Source organism: Zootermopsis nevadensis, unplaced genomic scaffold (genome assembly GCF_977971745.1).
Source record: "Zootermopsis nevadensis isolate Lab colony 2312 unplaced genomic scaffold, Znev_1.0 Znev_ptg000031l, whole genome shotgun sequence".
NCBI classification, from domain to species: domain Eukaryota; kingdom Metazoa; phylum Arthropoda; class Insecta; order Blattodea; family Termopsidae; genus Zootermopsis; species Zootermopsis nevadensis.
Genome location: NW_028259163.1, coordinates 6,914,695 through 6,934,137, shown reverse-complemented (window position 1 = coordinate 6,934,137; position 19,443 = coordinate 6,914,695). Strand labels below are relative to the sequence as shown.

Below are 19,443 nucleotides of genomic sequence, written 5' to 3'. Positions count from 1 at the left end.
GTACCAGGGCGCGTTAGTAACAATTCGAAGACACTTGGATTGCAGAACTTGCAGCTTCTGGACGTGGCTGTGGGCAGCTGACCTCCAGATCGGGCATGCGTAATCCATTATGGGACGGATGAGCTGCTTATAGAGTAGTACACCGTTCCTGATTGACAGGCCACTTCTCCTATTGATAAGCGGGCCTAGCACACCTAATCGTTGCGCTGCCTTCTTTCCCACTTGGTTGACGTGCGCCGACCAAGTAAGCCCGGCGTCAAGGGTGACCCCCAGATACTGTGCTGTTTTGACCCATTGGATCGGCTGTCCGAGGAACTGCACTGCTCGGGGCTGTTGGATGTGTCTTCTCGCGGAAATGAAGAGAACCGCGGTGCTCTTCGAGACGTTGATAGCAATCCTCCAGGCCCTGAGCCAGAGCTCAAGTCTACTGAGGTAGGTCTCCAGATACCTGACGAGAAGCGTTGGGCTACGGGACGTGACTACTAGAGCCGTGTCGTCCGCGTATTGTGCTAACTCGACGTGGCGGGACGGTGTGGGTATGTCGTTGACATACAGACTGAAGAGCACAGGGGAGAGAATTCCGCCCTGCACAACTCCAGCCCGCATGGTACGACGTGTGGACATGGCCGACTGGAAGGATGTCTGGAATGTCCGGTCAGCGAGGTAGGAAGAGATGGTTTTTACCAAGTACGACGGGAAGTTGAGGACGGTCAGTTTGTATAGGAGGCCTTGGACCCAGACTGTGTCGAAGGCTTTGGCCACGTCCAGGAAAACCGCGCCGGTTAGCCGCTTCTCATCAAGGTTTCTGTTGACCCTTTCGACGAGGCGAGCCAGCTGTAACGATGTGCTGTGTCTGGGTCGAAACCCAAACTGCTCGTCGCGCAGCAGCCCGCGTTCACTGACCTCGTGTAGGACCCTCGTTAGTAGGATTTTCTCGCAGAGTTTGCCGACCGTGTCGAGAAGACTGATGGGTCTATAGGAAGAAGGTAGCGTGGGGTCCTTCCCCGGCTTCAGTATGGACACCACTCGAGCGTGTTTCCATGCCGAGGGGAAGTGTTGCCTGCGAAGGACCGCGTTGAACACTTTCGTGAGAAAGGTTACCGCGCGTCGTGGGAGATGTTTCAGGACCCTGTTCGGTATACCGTTGGGGCCCGGAGCCTTGCCAAGCTTGAGTCCCTTGATGGCCTGGGCGACCTCCGATGGACTGGTTAATTTTGGTTCATTTACAGGGGCATACTCGTATGCTCGCATCGCCTCGTTAACCATGTCAATTGTAGTCAGGTCCGACGGGTAGTCTACCGGCTGGAACTGGACCTCAAGGCTGTCGGCTAGGGCTTCTGCCTTCTCGGGGTTCGAGAGAGCCAGTCCTCCCATCACTAAGAAGGGGGGCGACGGAGTGGGGACTCGCATCACACGCTTGGTCATTTTCCAAAGCGACTGGTCCTCGCAGTCCAAGGATTCGAGCGTGTCGCTCCACTGTTCGTTCCGCCACTCGTTGAGACGATAGGTCACCGACCTCTGGAGTCGATTGACCTGGGTCTTAAGAGCGGGGTCTCTTGTGACCTGCCATCGCCTCCTCAGCCGGTTCTTCAGGCGTATTTCATCTCGAATACTAGCGGGTAGAAGCGGTCGCCTGTCAATGCGGGGTCGAAGCTTGGGAGCGGACGCTGCTGTGGCTTCCAGGATAGCACTGGTCAGCTCCTCGACGCACTTGTCAATTTCTTCCTCGTCGTTTACCACGGGGTTCCCCGGTAGTCTGCTTTCGAGGCAAGCCTGGAATGCAGCCCAGTCCATTCTCGCGAAGTCCGGGCGATCAGGCAGGTTTTGAAAGGACGATCGGCACGTGGTGTCGACGAGGACGGGCAGGTGATCTGAGCTGAGTGCGGGGCAGACAGTCAGGTGCACCGGTAGGACGAAGTCCTTGATGAGGACAATATCAAGGACGTCAGGTGTGGCGTTGTGTGTGTAGGGAGCCGTGGTTGGAGAATCCGGCCCGTAGATGAAGCAGGAATTTCTGTTGGCGTAATCACGCAGGAGCGAGCCCCTAGTAGAGATAAGGCTAGAATTCCAGTCCGTGTGTTTCGCGTTGAGGTCACCAGCCAAGAGGACCGGGAAACCCCCGCTCAAGCACTCGGTCAGGTCCGACTCTATCCATGGCCGGGTGGGTGCGAGGTATGCCGCCACTAGCTTGACTTTCCTGGTTGCCAGTACCAGGTGAATGGCGGTTGCTTCTAGTTGTTGTAGACCCGATACCGGCACAGGGTAATGATCAATGCCCCTGCGGACAAGGATCGCTGTGCCACCCCCTAGCGTCGGGCGGTCCGTACGGTGGCAAACGTAGTTCGCGAACCTCAAGGCCCGACCCGACGTGAGGTGCGTCTCGTTCAGGAGGCAAACATCGACTCCGTAGTCACCGAGGAACTGCTCCAGCTCCAGCTTCCTGTCGCGGACACCGTCGGCATTCCAGTAAGCCAGCCGCAAGGCCTTGCTACCGTGTCCTCTAGGCCGTGCAGTCATTGTCGGCCATGAAGAGGAGAACGGTTTTGAGGAGGGCTCGCGGACGAGACCCCCCGGGGGGGAGTGAATGGATCGCGGCGAGGAGACGTCGTGTCAACTCAATGCAGACCCGTGGTGAGAGGGTTTCCAGGATATCTGAGATGTCCTGGAGCGGTGATTGACCCTTGGGTGGGGTGGGGTCAGTCTTCTTGAGAGCAGGTGCTGTGGGATTTGCCACCGGCGCCACAGGACGAGCGGGCTTGGCACGGCCGCCCTTGGGGATAGTCTGCCGCTCAGTCTGTACAATGGCTCCAGTTGGCGTTGGGGCGGGGTTCTTCATAGCCGCAGCCTTGACGACGCGGCCACCACGGACCACGTGGTTCCACCCAGGGCCCAAGTTCTCCTGCTCGAGGGAAGGCTTAGCTAGCGCCGATTTGGGCGCTGGCAGGCGCGTGGAGACGTCGTCCTTTCGGCCGCGATCCCCTTTCGCACGCTGTGCAGCGGCCGTCTTGGCTTCCTTCCACTTACTGCAACCTCTATAGTTCGCAGTGTGGTTGCCTCCGCAGCTGCAGCACTTAAGTTGTTGCTTGGGGGTGGCACACGACCCGGATGGGTGAGCGTCCCCGCAGGCCACGCACCTGGGTGCATAACCGCAGTTCCGCTGCGTGTGCCCGAAGCGTTGGCACCGTTTACACTGCATGGGCCCCTTTGGTGCAACATATGTTTCTACCTTGACCCGCAGACCGCAGATCTCAGTAAGGGAACGCACTTTCGCCACGTCGGGGCCTCGTGCTATCGACACTATAAAGTGTGGCGTAAGGGGACGGTCACCGTCCTGGTCCATGGCCCGGCGCCTCGATCGCAGTTGCATGACCCCCTGCACAGCAATGTGCATGGCGGCCAGCTCCTCGCGTACCTCGGCCTCAGGCATGCGCACTCCCAGGTTTTTAATCAGCAGGCGCACGCACCGATCCTCAGGGAGGGAGAATGTGTGAAAACTCACACCCTCGCCCTCATCGAGGGACCGCAGGACCCTGACGGTGGCCCGGAACCCGTCGGCGGTCTCAGGCACAAGAGCCAGAAGGTCTCCCTTCATCTGCGCCACGATCCCGCAGGCCAACTCCGCGCGAATCCTATGCAGGAAGCTGCGTACGTCCTTCACCCCAGAGACGTACACCGGGGTTTTGTTACGGCGCTCCCCCGGAGCCGTTTTGTCCACTTGAGCGTTGGAAGAAGAAGCGGCGTCAGATGACACACCAGTGAGCGGCCCGGACAGGTCCCCAGTCACCTCCATCGAGGAAGAGGGTCCCGGCTGGGAGCCGGGTCCCTTGGCTGAGGGCTGCACTGTCCTGCTCATGGAAGCGGTGGATGATGTTGCTGCTACCGACAGTCCATCGGGCCGATGAACTTTTGCCGGTGCCGGCAGAGAAGGTGACTGGGCTCCGGACAGTGGCCCGGGCGTCGGGCGCCTGGATGCGGGTTCCAACGAACCGCTCGAATTGGACAAGTCCAACTCTTTGGCTTTCCTCTTGCCAGTGTTGGCTCGAGTAGGCCCTCCGACCACGGTCGTAGCTGCTGTATTTAATGCTGCTGCCACTGCTGCCCGCTGTCTTTGCTTTTCCGCCGCGATGGCGTCCAGGATCTGCTTCTGGACCTGTTGGAACACTTCAGGGAGGTGGGCCTTCAGAAAGGCCAGCTCACCTCCTTCCATGTCTCTCAAACTTTGTTCAATTGTAAGAGACCACGACGTCCACGTCACAGATTTCTCAAACTTTGTTCAATTGTAAGAGACCACGACGTCCACGTCACAGAACCCATCGCCCCTGCGACAGGGAAAATGTTTCCTTCCTTCGAATCCCGACTATTCATTTTGACGAATAAGATAACGCAGGAAGGCAAGAACTCTGGAAGAAGTGTCCTGAGTTCGATTTCCTTCAAGGGCGGTTCCTTTGGCTCCGAAACTAAGCGAGACAGAAGAAGAGATCAGAGTTTATTGCTTCGAAGAGGAGATTTCGGAAACGAAGGCCTCGACACTGAGTTCGAGACCCGACAAAGATGGTTTCTGTTGACGGGAAAGCACCCACGAGAAGAAATCGACGCCAAGGCAAAATTCTTTCGTTCCGGAGAGGAAATTACGGGGTCTAAGGTCACGGACACGAATACACAGTCCTCGGTTCGAGTCTCTGTTAGGATGTTGGTTTCTGCGGTCATTTTTACGGGCGTATTAAACGACGCACGTTTACTGATGAAGCCCATAAGCTACCGGGTGTCTCCAAATTAATCTGCTGATTCTGTGTGGTTATAGTAGTTAATGATTTTTCATTTATTCGTGGTTTATTTAACGACGCATTTTCAGTAGGCGTAGCACAGGAGCATTAAATCCATTGATAAATCCTAGCTTAATTCTGTATTACTGTCGACTAACACGGATGCCACCAGATGTCTCAAAAGTAAAGTGCTGTACAATTTGTAGGGTTACCCAAATATCAGAAACGTTTTTGTAGTAATATAATTTACCGCATTCGACCGGCGGATGAATAAAGCACGTAGTTTGGTGGATAAGAATAAAAGGTGTATGAAAATGCGCCCCATTGACAAGTTCTTGTGCACACGAATGTTTTTAAAGCACTGGACTGACTACCAACTGCCGACAATTGGATTTTTCGCCTCAGCGTGAACTGTGCGTGCGGAATCGAGAAATTAAGCTGGTCCAGGCGGAGATGAGGCCTACAGAGGGAGGACTTCGAAGTTTCTACCCCCACGGCCTCCTTCACTGTTTTGATGGCTGAGATACACGTAGTTTGATGGATAAATATGAGCTGCCAATACAATGTACAAATTTGCACAAAATGTGTCCAAAATTGGAATGTGCAGTTCAAAATTATTCCACCATACACACACATGACAGCAGCACTGTCGTATTTCCTGGTGGATCCCAATGAAGTCTGTGGGCCAGACGCTGGTAAGACTATGAAAGACTTCAGAAACGTCTGACACACACAGGCTCATATATCAGAACTCAAACAGCTCACAAAATGCATTTGATAAAACTACCTACAAATCTGTGCACTGTAACTGTCACAGAAGTGTGGAGCATCTGAGGTTGATCTTGGTTCGTATTTAGTATTTATTGGGTGTGTGATTTATCAAGTCCTTCACTGCCTTACAAGCGCCTTTTGATCTGACCAACTGGACCATTCCCTTGTACGACATTTAGAAGCACAAGCAACTTGCTTTGGTCTCTGGAATATCAGCGTGCACCCATACAACGCTGACGTCACGCATTGCGCAACAGTGTGAAAAGGCGCTCAATTCGGTTCATTCAGGCGTGCATAAGAAATGAAAAATGAACCTTATGGCCTGCCATCCGAGACTGTTGGACGTGTGCGTCGCAGGTGTGCTTTACGAATTCCAATCTTTCTCGCGCAGGTTTTCGTATTTTATACGAACGACTGCGTTTCGTATTTACACATTATTTGTAGTTAAAGAAATACAAATTTTAAATACTACAAGTTATAATTTGGTTACATTCCATCCTAAATATACGAAGTCAATAATTAATATTAAATACTTTGTGTGTAAAAGGAAATAAATTTAAAGGTAATGAAAAGAGGCTTGAAGTAAATTTTGTAATTTAATTTGCCCTTGTTTAAAATTATCGTCGTATTTTATACATGTTTAATTTTAAAGACGATTTTTGAGGGGCCCGGGCACTGTTGTACCCATCGCCCCTGGGCGAGGAAAAGTGTTTCCTTGCTTCGAATCCCGATTATTCATTTTGACCAAATAGAGATCACAGGAAGGTCAGAACTCTGGGGAAAAGTGTCCTGGGTTCGATTTCCTTCAAGGGCGGTTCCTGTAGCTCGGAAACTAAGCGAGACAGAAGAAGGGCGCCAGGATCACAGTTTTTTGCTTCGAATAGGAGACGTCAATGAAAAGTTCTTTCGTTTCGGAGAGGAAATTTCGGGGTCTAAGGTCACAGACACGGATACACAGTCCTCTGTTCGAGTCTCTGTTAGGTTGTTGGTTTCTAGGGTAATTTTACGGGCGTATTAAACGACGCACGTTTAATGATGAGGCCCATTAGCTACCGGGTGTTTCCAAATTAATCTGTTGATTTTGTGTGGTTGTAGTAGCCCATGTATTTTTATTTATTCGTGGTTTATTTAACGGCGCATTTTCAGTAGCTCAGAGTAGCACACGATCATTAAATCCATTGATAAATCCTATTTTATTATTTGGAAGCACAAAACTAGCTTCATTTTGAATTACTCTTGACTAACACGGATGCTACCAGCTGTCTCAAAAGTAAAGTGCTGTACAATTTCGGAAAAGTTTTTGTGGTAATATAATTTACCGCATTCGACCGGCGGATGAATAAAGCACGTGGTTTGATGGATAAAAATAAACGATGTATGTAAATGCGCCCCATTGACAAGTTCTTGTGCACACGAATGTTTTTAAAGCACTGGACTGACTACCAACTGCCGACAATTGGATTTTTCGCCTCAGCGTGAACTGTACATGCAAAATCGAGAAATTAGGCTGTCAGGAGGCCGTGATCTCTGGAGTGATGTCAGAGCCTTGAAGCTTTTAGGCCAGCTACTGTTAGAAGGCGTTCACCATGACTGAGAAGATGGTGTTTCATTCTTGTTCCTTCAACGCTCTATCAACTGATAATGTTGCGTATCCATTGATTAAATATGCCAGGATGGTTGTGAATGATAAATTGCGAGAGTACATTCTGTGCTTGCTTTAAAGTAACTGAGAAGAACCAGGAAGCTGGGGTTAGCCGGTGCCAACATGTTAGTCTACTGCGATTGGATGAAGCGGATATTTTGGGCGTGTTTTAAGGGGGGGCAGGAATTGGATCGATTTTTCTTTTAGATTTTGGTGCCACAGATTTTCAATAATCTCACAGGCGGCTTTAAATGGCGGATGCTAAGTTTGTTATGAATTGTGAATGGGACAGGGCGAATGTGTAAATGGATTTTAGGAACTGCTGAGGAATTTGCCTTCGACAAGGTGGGGATTGTGTCGTTGTACGAGATTCGAACTGAAAATCGCTTGGATAACTTCGCCCCGTAGTCCACACAAAACCAGGATCACGATCGACTATGGCCGCCAGATACGGAGTGTTTCGAAAAAGCATTCACTTACAGCCGACAAGGGGTGATCCTCCGACTTGTGGGTTGTCGCGGGGCTAACAATTCCAGGCCGTGAGAATAATAAATTGTTCCGAAATGTTGGGCGTGGCCTCTGACTGGGACGGAATATTTGCAACGACCTCAGCTGGACTAAGCGTAGTCAAAGATAAAAGACAAATGACTTGTTCTTATGCTCATTTGCTCCTTAACGCGATCCATGCAAAATAAGCATATGTCTATGTTGGCTAATATGATAGGTGGGTATTATATTTTTCATATATGCCTACAATTTGGACTTGACAATTTTATAGTTGTATTTTGTGGCTTATATTAATCCACAGTTCGTTCCAGAATCTCTTTTTTTTTAGCAATTTTAATAAAGAATATTGTGAATTCTATGCCGAATGCAGGCGAAATCTGTCCAACTAAAATCAATACTATTGTGCGGTAGCGGATGCACTCTATGGAGTAGTCTTGGTACTATGAGCGTTGGTGGTCGAGGAGAGCGGGGTTCATACTCATTGAGCCATCTCTCGGGGCAATAAAGAAGTTCAGCCGGTTTTGGTAGCTCTATCAATAAAGTGAATTAGCATTACGATCTACTCGTACTTTACTCCCAGTTTACGAAATTTGACATTTTAGACTCCCAGATTCCTGTGGCCGTGTAATCAGTGCAAGTTTTGCCTAGAATTACGATGTTTAATCTTGAAACGGTATTTAATGTATGATCTTGAGCTATCACGGTGACTGTGTACAAGAAAATCCTCTCGGGCTGTCAGCCTCATCAAGTGGTGAAAACATGAGGAGAACAACGTTTCGAGGTCCACATCTGTCCTCATCCTCAGGGTAATGAAGTGGTTGGGGCTCTCAACCGTGTCATATATATACCTGCTGAGAGCCCCAAACAGTTCATTACCCTGAGGATGAGGACAGAGATGGACCTCGAAACAGTCTCCTCATGTTTTAACCAGTTGATGCGGCTGATAGCCCGAAAGAATTTTATTGTACACAGTCTCTGTGAAAGCTCAAGATCATGCATAATATTACATTACATTTTAGATTAAGATTAAAGACACACTTAGGTCGTATTTGCAACCTTGAATTTATTCCCAAAAGTATAATTCCATCATGGCAGGCTGTATTCATCAACTGACCTTAGAAAAAGTCCACAGCTCATGTGGTTAGTTGCCGAGTTCTCAATGTGGGAGCCGGGGTTGATTCCCAAGGCAGTCTATGTAGGATTTATGGTGGGCAAAATGACACTGGGACACTCTCATCTCAGAGATCTTTGGTACACTCAGACACTAGATTAATATTGTCTTTTGCTCCGCGTTATTTGTTGGCTGTAAGATCAGGTTTCTATCGGACGCATTTTCAGACAGGCAGTTGCTTCCCTTCACGATAATAACAGTAATGCAGAACGTTGCAGTATTAAAATAAAAACGATACACAATTAAAATCAATAATTTAAAAAATAGAATAGTCTGTGGATTTTATAAAATCTATTGTTGCCGTGTGAAATGTGGTTCTGATGTTTCTCCTTTATCAATACTAAAAGTAAACTTGGGACCAGCTTTACATGGAGCATTAAACATTTATTATTATGGGGTGGCCATTTATTATTTCTTATTGTAATATATGTTTAGTGTTTGCTTGTATACTGTTGTTCCACTGGCCCAGTGTGTGTTGTGATCATCAGCGGTGTACCGATGTTCTAGTTCTGTGTTGACTACAGTGGTATTCTGTGATAATGGGCCAGTTCCTGGTTTCCTGACTCGTGTTCTACCTTAATCCTATAAAATTGTTGCAGTAATCATTTGACAGTGCCCATAACAGAAATATTAACCAGCCATGTGGAGGGTCACACTAGTGCACTGATAAATGTAATTCTGCAAACCCTCCCTCACTGGGAGAGCTCGCAGTTCGAAAGCAGCCAGGAAGAAGTTGAGCAGTTTACCCAAAGTCTTATTAAGTGTTGTCAAAAACTACAGTGAACTAAGGGAGTGAATAAAAGACCAGGGAACTTCTGTATTGCCACGTATATTTTGTTAGATTCTTGTGTTCCATTTTCTTTCTTGAAAGTCAGTTGTGATTGGTGTTTAGTATCTGGGGAGTGTTCGCACTGAAGCAATTGAAACTGAACCAAATCAGGTCACACCGGACTTGAAACTTCCTGGTAGTCTCACTCTTGGTTGCTGAGTTCATCATTAAATTATATTCCAGATCGACTTTTCCTACTGAAGCAGGTGAAATGGCCTCAGGTGTGAGTAGCAGTGAGTCAGAAAAGACTGTAGTTGCACGACTTAACAGCAGGTTGTAACACAACCTGAAGGAGGTGGATATTTCAGTTGAATGTGAAGTGCCAAGTTCATTAACAGTTGCTTCAAACTTGAGTTGAGTTATCGTAGTGAGAACACTCCATAAGAAGTGTGAATGTGTTTGTTGAACAAACTGTTGCATGGAACTGACTGCTGGTGTTATTTTGTTTTTCTTCTTTTTGTGAACAGAATGTGAATTGAATGGTGCAAGAATCAAGTGACGCATTTGCTTCTACACCCAAACGTGAACCTCATACTGCACCATTCAAAGACCAGGTGAGATACTGACGTCATCCGTTAACCAACATTTCTACAATTTCATGTGTGTCCTGACAGTGGAACTCCGTGTGGATGTTGGTATTCTAGAGTGTTAAGCCATGTAACTGCTTACACTTAAGAGAAACTACTGCCTACATCATCAGCCTTGACAATGGTGGGAGTAAAGACTTCATAGGAACTTTTACTCCCTACAAGTTCTCACAGCATTTTCTGGCATCAACATCTTCAAAATGCTGTGAGAACCTCAAATTTCCTCTAATTTCTGTACATCATTTCACCTTTGTAGTGTTGCATAAAAGTGCACTGCAGTCTGTAATCTGACGTTCAGAAATATGTAAACATCATTCCAGTCTCTTCCTTACTGTGTGAGATGTCCTTCCAAACTTACATCACTGCAATTGTGTTTATGATAATTCCAGTTTGTGAGTGATTTTTGTTCAGTTCACCTCTTCTTCAGTTCATGTTGAGGTCAACCATTGTTGTGTTTAAAAGAATGGTAAAGACCTTTCTTTTTCTTATATTCACAATTTGTTAATATTTTTATTTGCATTATGCAATGCCAGAGCGTGTTAATTTGATTTTGTGTATTCAAATAACTTGTGCCTTTAATGTCAGCACTGAATAATTAGTTTGTAGTACCATGATGATGCTGTAAGTGTTGTGAATTTAGATCTTGCGTTTCAAAGTGGCAAGCCAGATCATCATTATTTTATATTACGGTCATTAAATAGGACTAATTGTTTATATTTATAAACATGCAAGCTGACTCCAGAGAGATGTTGGCAGAACACTGAGCTAGGTTTTGATACTTGTATGATAAAATAAAAAGTAAAGATTGCTTGCATCATCACAACCTCAAATCCTACATAGAACGAAAGTTGACTGGTAATAAGACAAACGCAGAGGAGTGCGTTGTTAAACTGTGGGCCAAATTAAGCATGTCGTACGTAACCAAAAAGTGATTACAATTTTGAGCCTTCTGGGTTGTTTTGGATCTCCTATTCACAGGCCTAAGTTTCAGTCACGTCGCGTAAGTAGCAGCGATCAAATGTTGAAATAAAAAATGTTTCAGCGCACATACTCGTGTATTGCGATACCAAGTTAAAATATTCTCTCTCCTGGTCTTTTCAAGTGTTCATTTATGCCTCCTCACAGTTTCTACTCTGTCCTTATTTTTGTCTGCTAGAGCTATCTAGTAATAATCAGGAGAGACTTGTGTGAGAAATGGCCGGCGAGTTTTGCTTACGAAACATCTCGTTCATGCTTTTTCGAAGGAAGTTGTGCTATGGATTTTTATCACCCCTTAAAAATCCACCGACCTCGGCCGGGTTTGAACACACGTACCTTGGGTCCAGTGGCGACCACATTAACCACTAGTGCACTGAGGGCGACAAGTTCATTCAAATATTACTTTGCCAAAATAACAACAGAAAATTTTATGAACATGTTTTTTATTTAATATCCTTAAATACATAATTCATATTTAATTAGAAGCTATTTAACAATTTAAGTGTTTAATAAAATCTAAAGAATTTAACTATTTAATAACTATTTTACAAAAAAATAATAATTTAACTATTTAACAAAAAAACTTTGTAACATATTTTCTAAAAAGAATCAAAGTATTTAAATACTAAAATCTTCTGAATTCAGAATATTCAGGATGCCTTCCCAAATGGGGGCATATTGCTCATTGTCCATTTCTGGGATCTGGAAAGGAAATGAACATTTGTATCAGAATAGCAACTGAAAGAATGGGTAACAAGTATAGAAACACATCTCTAAGGATGCAACTTGTGAAGGAATTTGCGACGAAGCTCACGGTGAAAGACACTGGGCTTATTCTAGTTGCGTGGACTTTTATATAAATTACAGGCTTCAACCTGATTCAGCAGTTTTTGGGGTAACTTCTGGAGGGCTATGAGCCGGGATAGCTCAGTCAGTATAGTGACTAGCTGCCGGGGTTCGATCCCCGACAGGGGCAGAGGATTTTTCCTCTAGCCTCTGCGTCCAGACTGGCTCTGGGGCCCACCCAGCCTCCTCTACAATGGGTACCGGGGTCCTTTCCCGGGGGTAAAGCCCCCCATCTAGTGCCAAGGTCAAGGAAGAGAGGAGCTATACCCCCTCTCACTCAAAACGCCTACATGGCGCACAGTGGGACAAACTTTACTTTACTTTCTGGAGGGCTGGAAATAGGTCAAATGCTTTCACGAATCAGTGTTCGGCCCACGTAATTGTTGTAATCCAAAGGAGAGTTGTCACTAACCTCATCATTAATGAACTGCTGAAGGTCAGCGTCCAGTAACCATTCGTCAAATGGCAGTTCATATTCGCTGCTTCTGTTTTGTTCCTGAAATTCAGAAAGTGGTGGATCAGTGGGCTGCAACCAATGAAACAAAGTATTGATACGACATGCGATATAATAGTACGATGGAAATTAATGTGGATATTTTGCAGATGCACGCTTTCCAAATGGGATCTGGTGAAAATGTGACAGAGGATTTTGATGTAAACCCAACAGAAATGGCTAACAGGAGTAAAAGTTTAATTATAGGAGATTTCAGTGCTCAAGTAGGAAATGACGTAATTCTCGTAGGTCAAGAAAAATGGTGAGTGTGCATAATTAACGTCCTTATAAATATAAACTTTTTGTAAGATATCTTTGCTTTCAACAGCCAGTTTATTTTTAAAGAAATACGAGGGCAGATAAATTAATGTTTAAAACGTAGAGCAGAGTTTCAGGGATTTAAATAGTGGAATCTCCTAAATAAATTCAACTGCAATGCGCTCTTACAAACAGCGGCAATCGGGAGTTTACTCTGGTCATCTTTCGCCTCTGACATTCCACACTTGTTCGTCTTCCATGTGAAAGCGACAGATGGCAGGCGAGTGAGTTCGTCCAAATAGTAATAACGACGACTTACCTCTGACGAAGCGACGCCTTGTGTGGCTGGGAATCCAAGATAGTTGTTGGGTGGGCAATATTCAGGAGACAAATTAAGCTCTTTCAGAATTTCTTGAAATGCCATGTCACTAATTGCACTTGGATTTATTGTTGCGTCAGAAATCTGGAAAGGAAGTAAACATTTGGATCAGAACTGCAATTGGAATTATGGGTAACAAGTATGGAAAAACATGCGGTGAATATCTTGTGGCACGCGATCTCTTAGGATGCAGGTTGTGAAGGAATTTGTGACGAAGCTCAAGGTGAAAGACACTGGACTTATTCTAGTTGTGTGGACTTTTATATAAATTACAGGCTTCAACCTGACGGCAGATGGCAGGCGAGTGAGTTCGTCCAAATAGTAATGACGACGACTCACCTCTGATGAAAGGACGTCTTGTGTGGCTGGGAATCCTCCCCATTGATGTTCTTGGATAGGGAGGGGAAGGGCGCTGCTGTTCTGCGCGGTGGTGGAGCGGCGCTTCCCTGACTGGCGTCTCAACTTCCTATCACGGGTCTCCTCCCGGAGGCGCTTTTGTTTGCGGACCTCATTTGGGATGTAGATGTAATCTGAAATCGGAAAGAATGACATTCAGGTCACAGCATTCCGTTAACGGTCGCTTGTGATCTCGTGATTTGACATCAGAGAAGGAAAATCAGCGACATTCATAAATCATATATTACAGAAAGACAGGAACAGAACAATGCATCTTTCTTTGAAACGTTGGCATCGAATTAGTCGCCGTGAAAGCTCCTGATAATACAAAATTAATATTTCTATTGCGATTGTTAAAACGAAGCAAAAATTAATGACACTGAAGTGGCATCAAAGGGAGGTCTTCCGGGTAAAGTACTGCCTCAGTGTCGAAGTTGAAGTCACTTTAAGACTTTGATGGGTTTTCGCGGTGGTGAGGTTGAGGATGATGATTAAATTCTGGGTTTTGGTGCAATGTAGACTTGGCAGGAAATGAACTCGAAATATAAGGAAAAAAATACGCCTTCTGTGCTTTTGTTGACTTTTGCCACTCCAGCTCTGATCGACTCAAATCTTAAAATATGTTGAAGATTTCTGTCTTCTGGGTTATTGCGCTGTGTAGTCTGGTCGATGTTAACCAACGTTTCAGAGGTCATACTGCCTCCGTCATCAGGGCGATGAATATGAATGAATGGAGAAAAGAACTGGCTGCCCTGTACCCTGCAGACAGCAACAATCAGATCAGCGTGAGGTAAGTTGTAATACAAAATGTACTTCAGGACAATTACGTGTTAATAATTTAATGTGCAGAGCATTCGTGAATGACAGATTGTCTTCAAAGATATTCGAATTCAGCGGACATGTATGATCATTGAACGTACGTGAACGATGATAAACATGGCGACGGTGCGAACCTGTAAAATTATATGTGAGAAATTTCTCGTGTTCAGAACGCGCACTTAGAAATTTGTACTTCTAAAAGAGGGGGGGGGGGGGATATTTCGTGACGACACTGATAATTGCGGTGACGATAAACTATGAGACCTAATAATTAAAAAAATATTGGCTCTTGCAAGATTCGATTCACAAAGTCAGCACTTTAAGCTGAAGGCTAATTTCCTTTCCATGTTACTAAAGAATAAAGTCTCTTACTTAAAATCGCTAGCAGTCAATCCCAAATAAATCTGAATCTGTGATTCTCCTCTTAATTCTCGGGTACATTTTTTGGAAGCTTCTTGCTGCTTTTTGAGGTTAAAAGAGAATTAATTACTTACCAGGATATTTCTTCTTATGGTCCGCGGCCGCCTGTAGCGCGCGGTCAAAATAATCGTCCTGCACACCTTTTAGTGCCTTCCACATACATCCAAGTCTGCAAATAGAAAAGCAGAAGTTGTAAGAACACAGGCAGTTTGTAGGACGCACCGGAGGACCATCATCCAAGGGCTGCAGCTGGGTAAAGGCAAAGGCAGTGGCGTATGACGGCGTGCAAAATGTTTCACCTGTTCTCGACGATCAGAACATTTTCAGCAAAGGGAAATAAGATATCCAATTTCAAATTCATCTCATGCTTTCTCTGTCAATTTTGGATATTTGCACTTTTACAGTAAAAGAATAGTTCCGGGCGGACTTATGAATTCTACTTCTCTACTGCCCTAAATATCCTGTGTTCATTTTATAATAAGGTAAATATAAATTTATAATCCAGCAATGGAAAGCAAATTAGCCTTCAGCTTAAAGTGCTGACTTTGTGAATCGAATCTTGCAAGAGCCAATATTTTTTTAATTATTAGGTCTCATAGTTTATCGTCACCGCAATTATCAGTGTCGTCACGAAATATCCCCCCCCCCCCCCCCCTCTTTTAGAAGTACAAATTTCTAAGTGCGCGTTCTGAACACGAGAAATTTCTCACATATAATTTTACAGGTTCGCACTGTCGCCATGTTTATCATCGTTCACGTACGTTCAATGATCATACATGTCCGCTGAATTCGAATATCTTTGAAGACAATCTGTCATTCACGAATGCTCTGCACATTAAATTATTAACACGTAATTGTCCTGAAGTACATTTTGTATTACAACTTACCTCACGCTGATCTGATTGTTGCTGTCTGCAGGGTACAGGGCAGCCAGTTCTTTTCTCCATTCATTTGAGAAGATCATGAAGGCGTTAGGCGGCCTCTTTATCTTTGCGCACTTTGGTGTTTTTTGGCACCTTTTCGCCTTCCTCTTCCTCTTCCCTTCGATCTTCTCTGGCTGCCCTGTAACTTGCAGCTGCTGATGTTCCTGAGTTTTTCCTGAAAGAATGATGGAATCCATGTATAAAAACTATAATAATCAGAATATGGCCAACATTATATAAAGAAACATGGCTATCTCCAGTGTACCTGACGCTTTTTTTACTGAATAGTTACAGACATATGAAGCGTAAGTAATAAAATGCGCTGTTGACGTATCTGAATGTGGTTGTGTGTAAAGAAGGAGCGAGGTTTCAGTAACATCAGTATAACAGAGAATATGTGAATTGTGAATAAGAGACGCACAGTTTTGTGTTTTCATCTCAACGAGGACGTCGTTAAACAGGCTGGCTCTGATTGAGTCTTGCCGAAAGAGGGAATTGTGTCTACCCTGGGGGACCCATCAGACAGAGCTCTTCCTCGTCACTAGAGACTGAGGCGCAAGAAATAAGATGGCTTCTGACACGTGGACACAAAATTAAGTATTCCTGGTCTCAACTCTCAGAGAGCAAAGTAAAAGTACATAATTCAACACTAGAAAATGATTCTTTCAAGTCCAGCAAATTTAAAATGTCTGACAGTCACTATAATAAACCAAAATTGATTTTATTTGGAGAATTCTTATTACAGTCTATTTAACACTTTTTGTTTTCCCTTTGCTAACATCACTTAAAATAATGAAATAATGATATTATGGGGAGCATATCTGGACATCTAGAAAGATGCATAAGCATCATAATTGACAGAACATCATACTGATGAGATTATACTCCACAATTTACTGCATGCACAGAATTAAACGACACTTACTGTCTGCTGCCAGCCATCCAATGTTATTTTGAAGGCTCTTCAGCTCCCTCATATGCATTTCAGCAGGGTTTACCTGAGGACAGACACAAAATGAGTTATTTTATAGTCCAAGAATTCTCTACAACTTCATGAAGTTAATATTTCTTATTGAACTTTTGTCCCAGTCACACACAAATCGCAGGTGCCTTGGCTGTTTGTGCTGCACTGCAATTGATTTTCGTTTCTAACAGAAGATATTAAGAAGACTTCATTTATATGAACAGAAATTAAGGCTGTGTCAGATAACGATTTACCTTTAAAATTAGCATGTTAGGAAACGTTTCAAAGCTTTAATTGCAATATACAAGTCAGTTTATGATTAATCTGTAATACAAAACAACGATCCTGAGAAATTAAGCTGTTCACTCAACAATAACTTTCCTCTAGACGAAAAAATTAAGACCGAAAACAACCTTTAACAATGTCTGAATGCGACAAGTGACCCAGTCATAGGTCCCTATCAGCTGTTTAGCTTAGCCGGAATTCAAGTAACTTTGTTGATGATGGCGGACGTGTGTTGCTGCTAGCATTTGAATTCTTAAGAATGACATACAATCCCTCAAGATAACGAAATAATAATATTAATAATAAGTAGGCTCACCCATTGTGAAGAGCTGGAGACCTCCATGTCCCAGGCAGCAAGATTTGAATAACAAATTAAACAGGTTGCAGGAAAGATTTTCACTATATATAGAATTATCTTGTTCTAGAAGCTGCTCACACCACCATTCGTTTCACACTGAGGAGAGCCAACCAACCACTGAGTAGAGTAGTGGGGGGTGTGGACTGCTATTTATACCTACATAACCTGTGACGCAACAGTCAGTAGAGGGAGTGCAATTCGGTTCATTCAGGCGTGCATAAGAAATGAAAAATAAACCTTATGGCCTGCCAATCGAGACTGTTGCACGTCTGCGTCGCAGATATGCTTTACTAATTCCAATCTTTCTCGCGCAGGTTTTCGTATTTTATAAGAACGACTGCGTTTCGTGTTTACACATTATTTGTAGTTAAAGAAATACAAATTTTAATTACTACAAGTTATAATTTGGTTACATTCCATCCTAAATATACAAAGTCAATAATTAATATTAAATACTTTCTGTGTAAAACGAAATAAATTTAAAGGTGATGAAAAGAGGCTTGAAGTAAATTTTGTAATTTAATTTGCCCTTGTTTAAAATTATCGTCGTATTTTATTATACTTGTTTAATTTTAAAGACGATTTTTGAGGGGCCCGGGCACTGTTGTACCCATCGCCCCTGGGCGAGGAAAAGTGTTTCCTTCCTTCGAATCCCGATTATTCATTTTGACCAATGAGAGATCACAGGAAGGTCAGAACTCTGGGGAAAAGTGTCCTGGGTTCGATTTCCTTCAAGGGCGGTTCCTGTAGCTCGGAAACTAAGCGAGACAGAAGAAGGGCGCCAGGATCAGAATTTTTTGCTTCGAAGAGGAGATTACGGAAAGGAAGGCCTCGACACTGAGTTCGAGTCCCGACAGGATGGTTTCTGTTGACGGGAAAGCACCCACGAGAAGAAATCGACGCCAAGGCAAAATTCTTTAGTTTCGGAGAGGAAATTTCGGGGTCTAAGGTCACGGACACGGATACACAGTCCTCGGTTCGAGTCTCTATTAGGTCGTTGGTTTCTAGGGTAATTTTACGGGCGTATTAAACGACGCACGTTTACTGATTAGGCCTTTAAGCTACCGGGTGTCTCCAAATTAATCTGCTGATTCTGTGTGGTTATAGTAGTTAATGATTTTTCATTTATTCGTGGTTTATTTAACGACGCATTTTCAGTAGGCGTAGCACAGGAGCATCAAATCCATTGATAAATCCTAGCTTAATTCTGTATTACTGTCGACTAACACGGATGCCACCGGATGTCTCAAAAGGAAAGTGCCGTACAATTTGTAGGGTTACCCAAATATCGGAAAAGTTTTTGTTTTAATATAATTTACCGCATTCGACCGGCGGATGAATAAAGCACGTAGTTTGGTGGATGAGAATAAAAGGTGTATGAAAATGCGCCCCATTGACAAGTTCTTGTGCACACGAATGTTTTTAAAGCACTGGACTGACTACCAACTGCCGACAATTGGATTTTTAGCCTCAGCGTGAACTGTGCGTGCGAAATCGAGAAATTAAGCTGGTCCAGGCGGAGATGAGGCCTACAGAGGGAGGACTTCGAAGTTTTTACCCCCACGGCCTCCTTCACTGTTTTGAGGGCTGAGATACACGTAGTTTGATGGGTAAACCAGTTAGAAGGCGTTCACCATGACTGAGAAGATGGTGTTTCATTCTTGTTCCTTCAACGCTCTATCAACTGATAATGTTGCGTATCCATTAATTAAATATGACAGGATGGTTGTGAATGATAAATCGCGAGAGTACATTCTGTGCTTGCTTTAAAGTAACTGAGAAGAACCAGGAAGCTGGGGTTAGCCGGTGCCAACATGTTAGTTTAATGCGATTGGATAAAGCCGATATTTTGGGCGTGTTTTAAGGGGGGGCAGGAATTGGATCGATTTCTTCTTTTAGATTTTGGTGCCACAGAGTTTCTTTAATCTCACAGGCGGCTTCGAATGGCGGATGCAAAGTTTGTTATGAATTGTGAATGGGACAGGGCGAATGTGTAAACGGATTTGAGGAACTGCTGAGGAATTTGCCTTCGAGAAGGTGGGGATTGTGTCGAT

General features: G+C 44.6%; 2 protein-coding genes across 2 annotated transcripts in view; one reads left to right on the top strand and one right to left on the bottom strand.

Annotated features, from left to right (window-relative positions):
- The window catches only part of LOC147872051 (eukaryotic translation initiation factor 4 gamma 1-like), a 164,880-nt gene that overhangs the window by 113,909 nt on the left and 31,528 nt on the right, over positions 1-19,443 (top strand). Inside the window, exon 6 of the mRNA XM_087359277.1 lies at positions 10,151-10,237. Coding sequence (XP_087215403.1) covers positions 10,163-10,237 — 75 coding nt within the window. The 5' untranslated portion in view covers positions 10,151-10,162. The remainder of the gene's footprint in view (positions 1-10,150; positions 10,238-19,443) is intronic.
- Positions 11,795-17,501, bottom strand: LOC147872052 (uncharacterized). The gene is made up of 8 exons (XM_087359300.1): positions 17,348-17,501; positions 16,708-16,780; positions 15,747-15,957; positions 14,934-15,028; positions 13,564-13,754; positions 13,165-13,308; positions 12,507-12,590; positions 11,795-11,950 (listed from the first exon to the last, which is right to left on the bottom strand). Exons 1-8 carry the CDS (start codon positions 17,372-17,374, stop codon positions 11,867-11,869), a joined length of 909 nt encoding a protein of 302 aa, XP_087215426.1. The 5' UTR covers positions 17,375-17,501; the 3' UTR covers positions 11,795-11,866.

Excerpts from the sequence above, each read along its gene's own strand:
- LOC147872052 (XM_087359300.1), bottom strand. The coding sequence starts at position 17,374 with ATGGAGGTCTCCAGCTCTTCACAATGG. Across the intron at positions 15,958-16,707 it reads TGGATGGCTGGCAGCAGACA|GAAAAACTCAGGAACATCAG; the intron begins GTAAGTGTCGTT and ends TCATTCTTTCAG. Across the intron at positions 12,591-13,164 it reads AAGGCGTCGCTTCGTCAGAG|GAACAAAACAGAAGCAGCGA; the intron begins GTAAGTCGTCGT and ends TCTGAATTTCAG.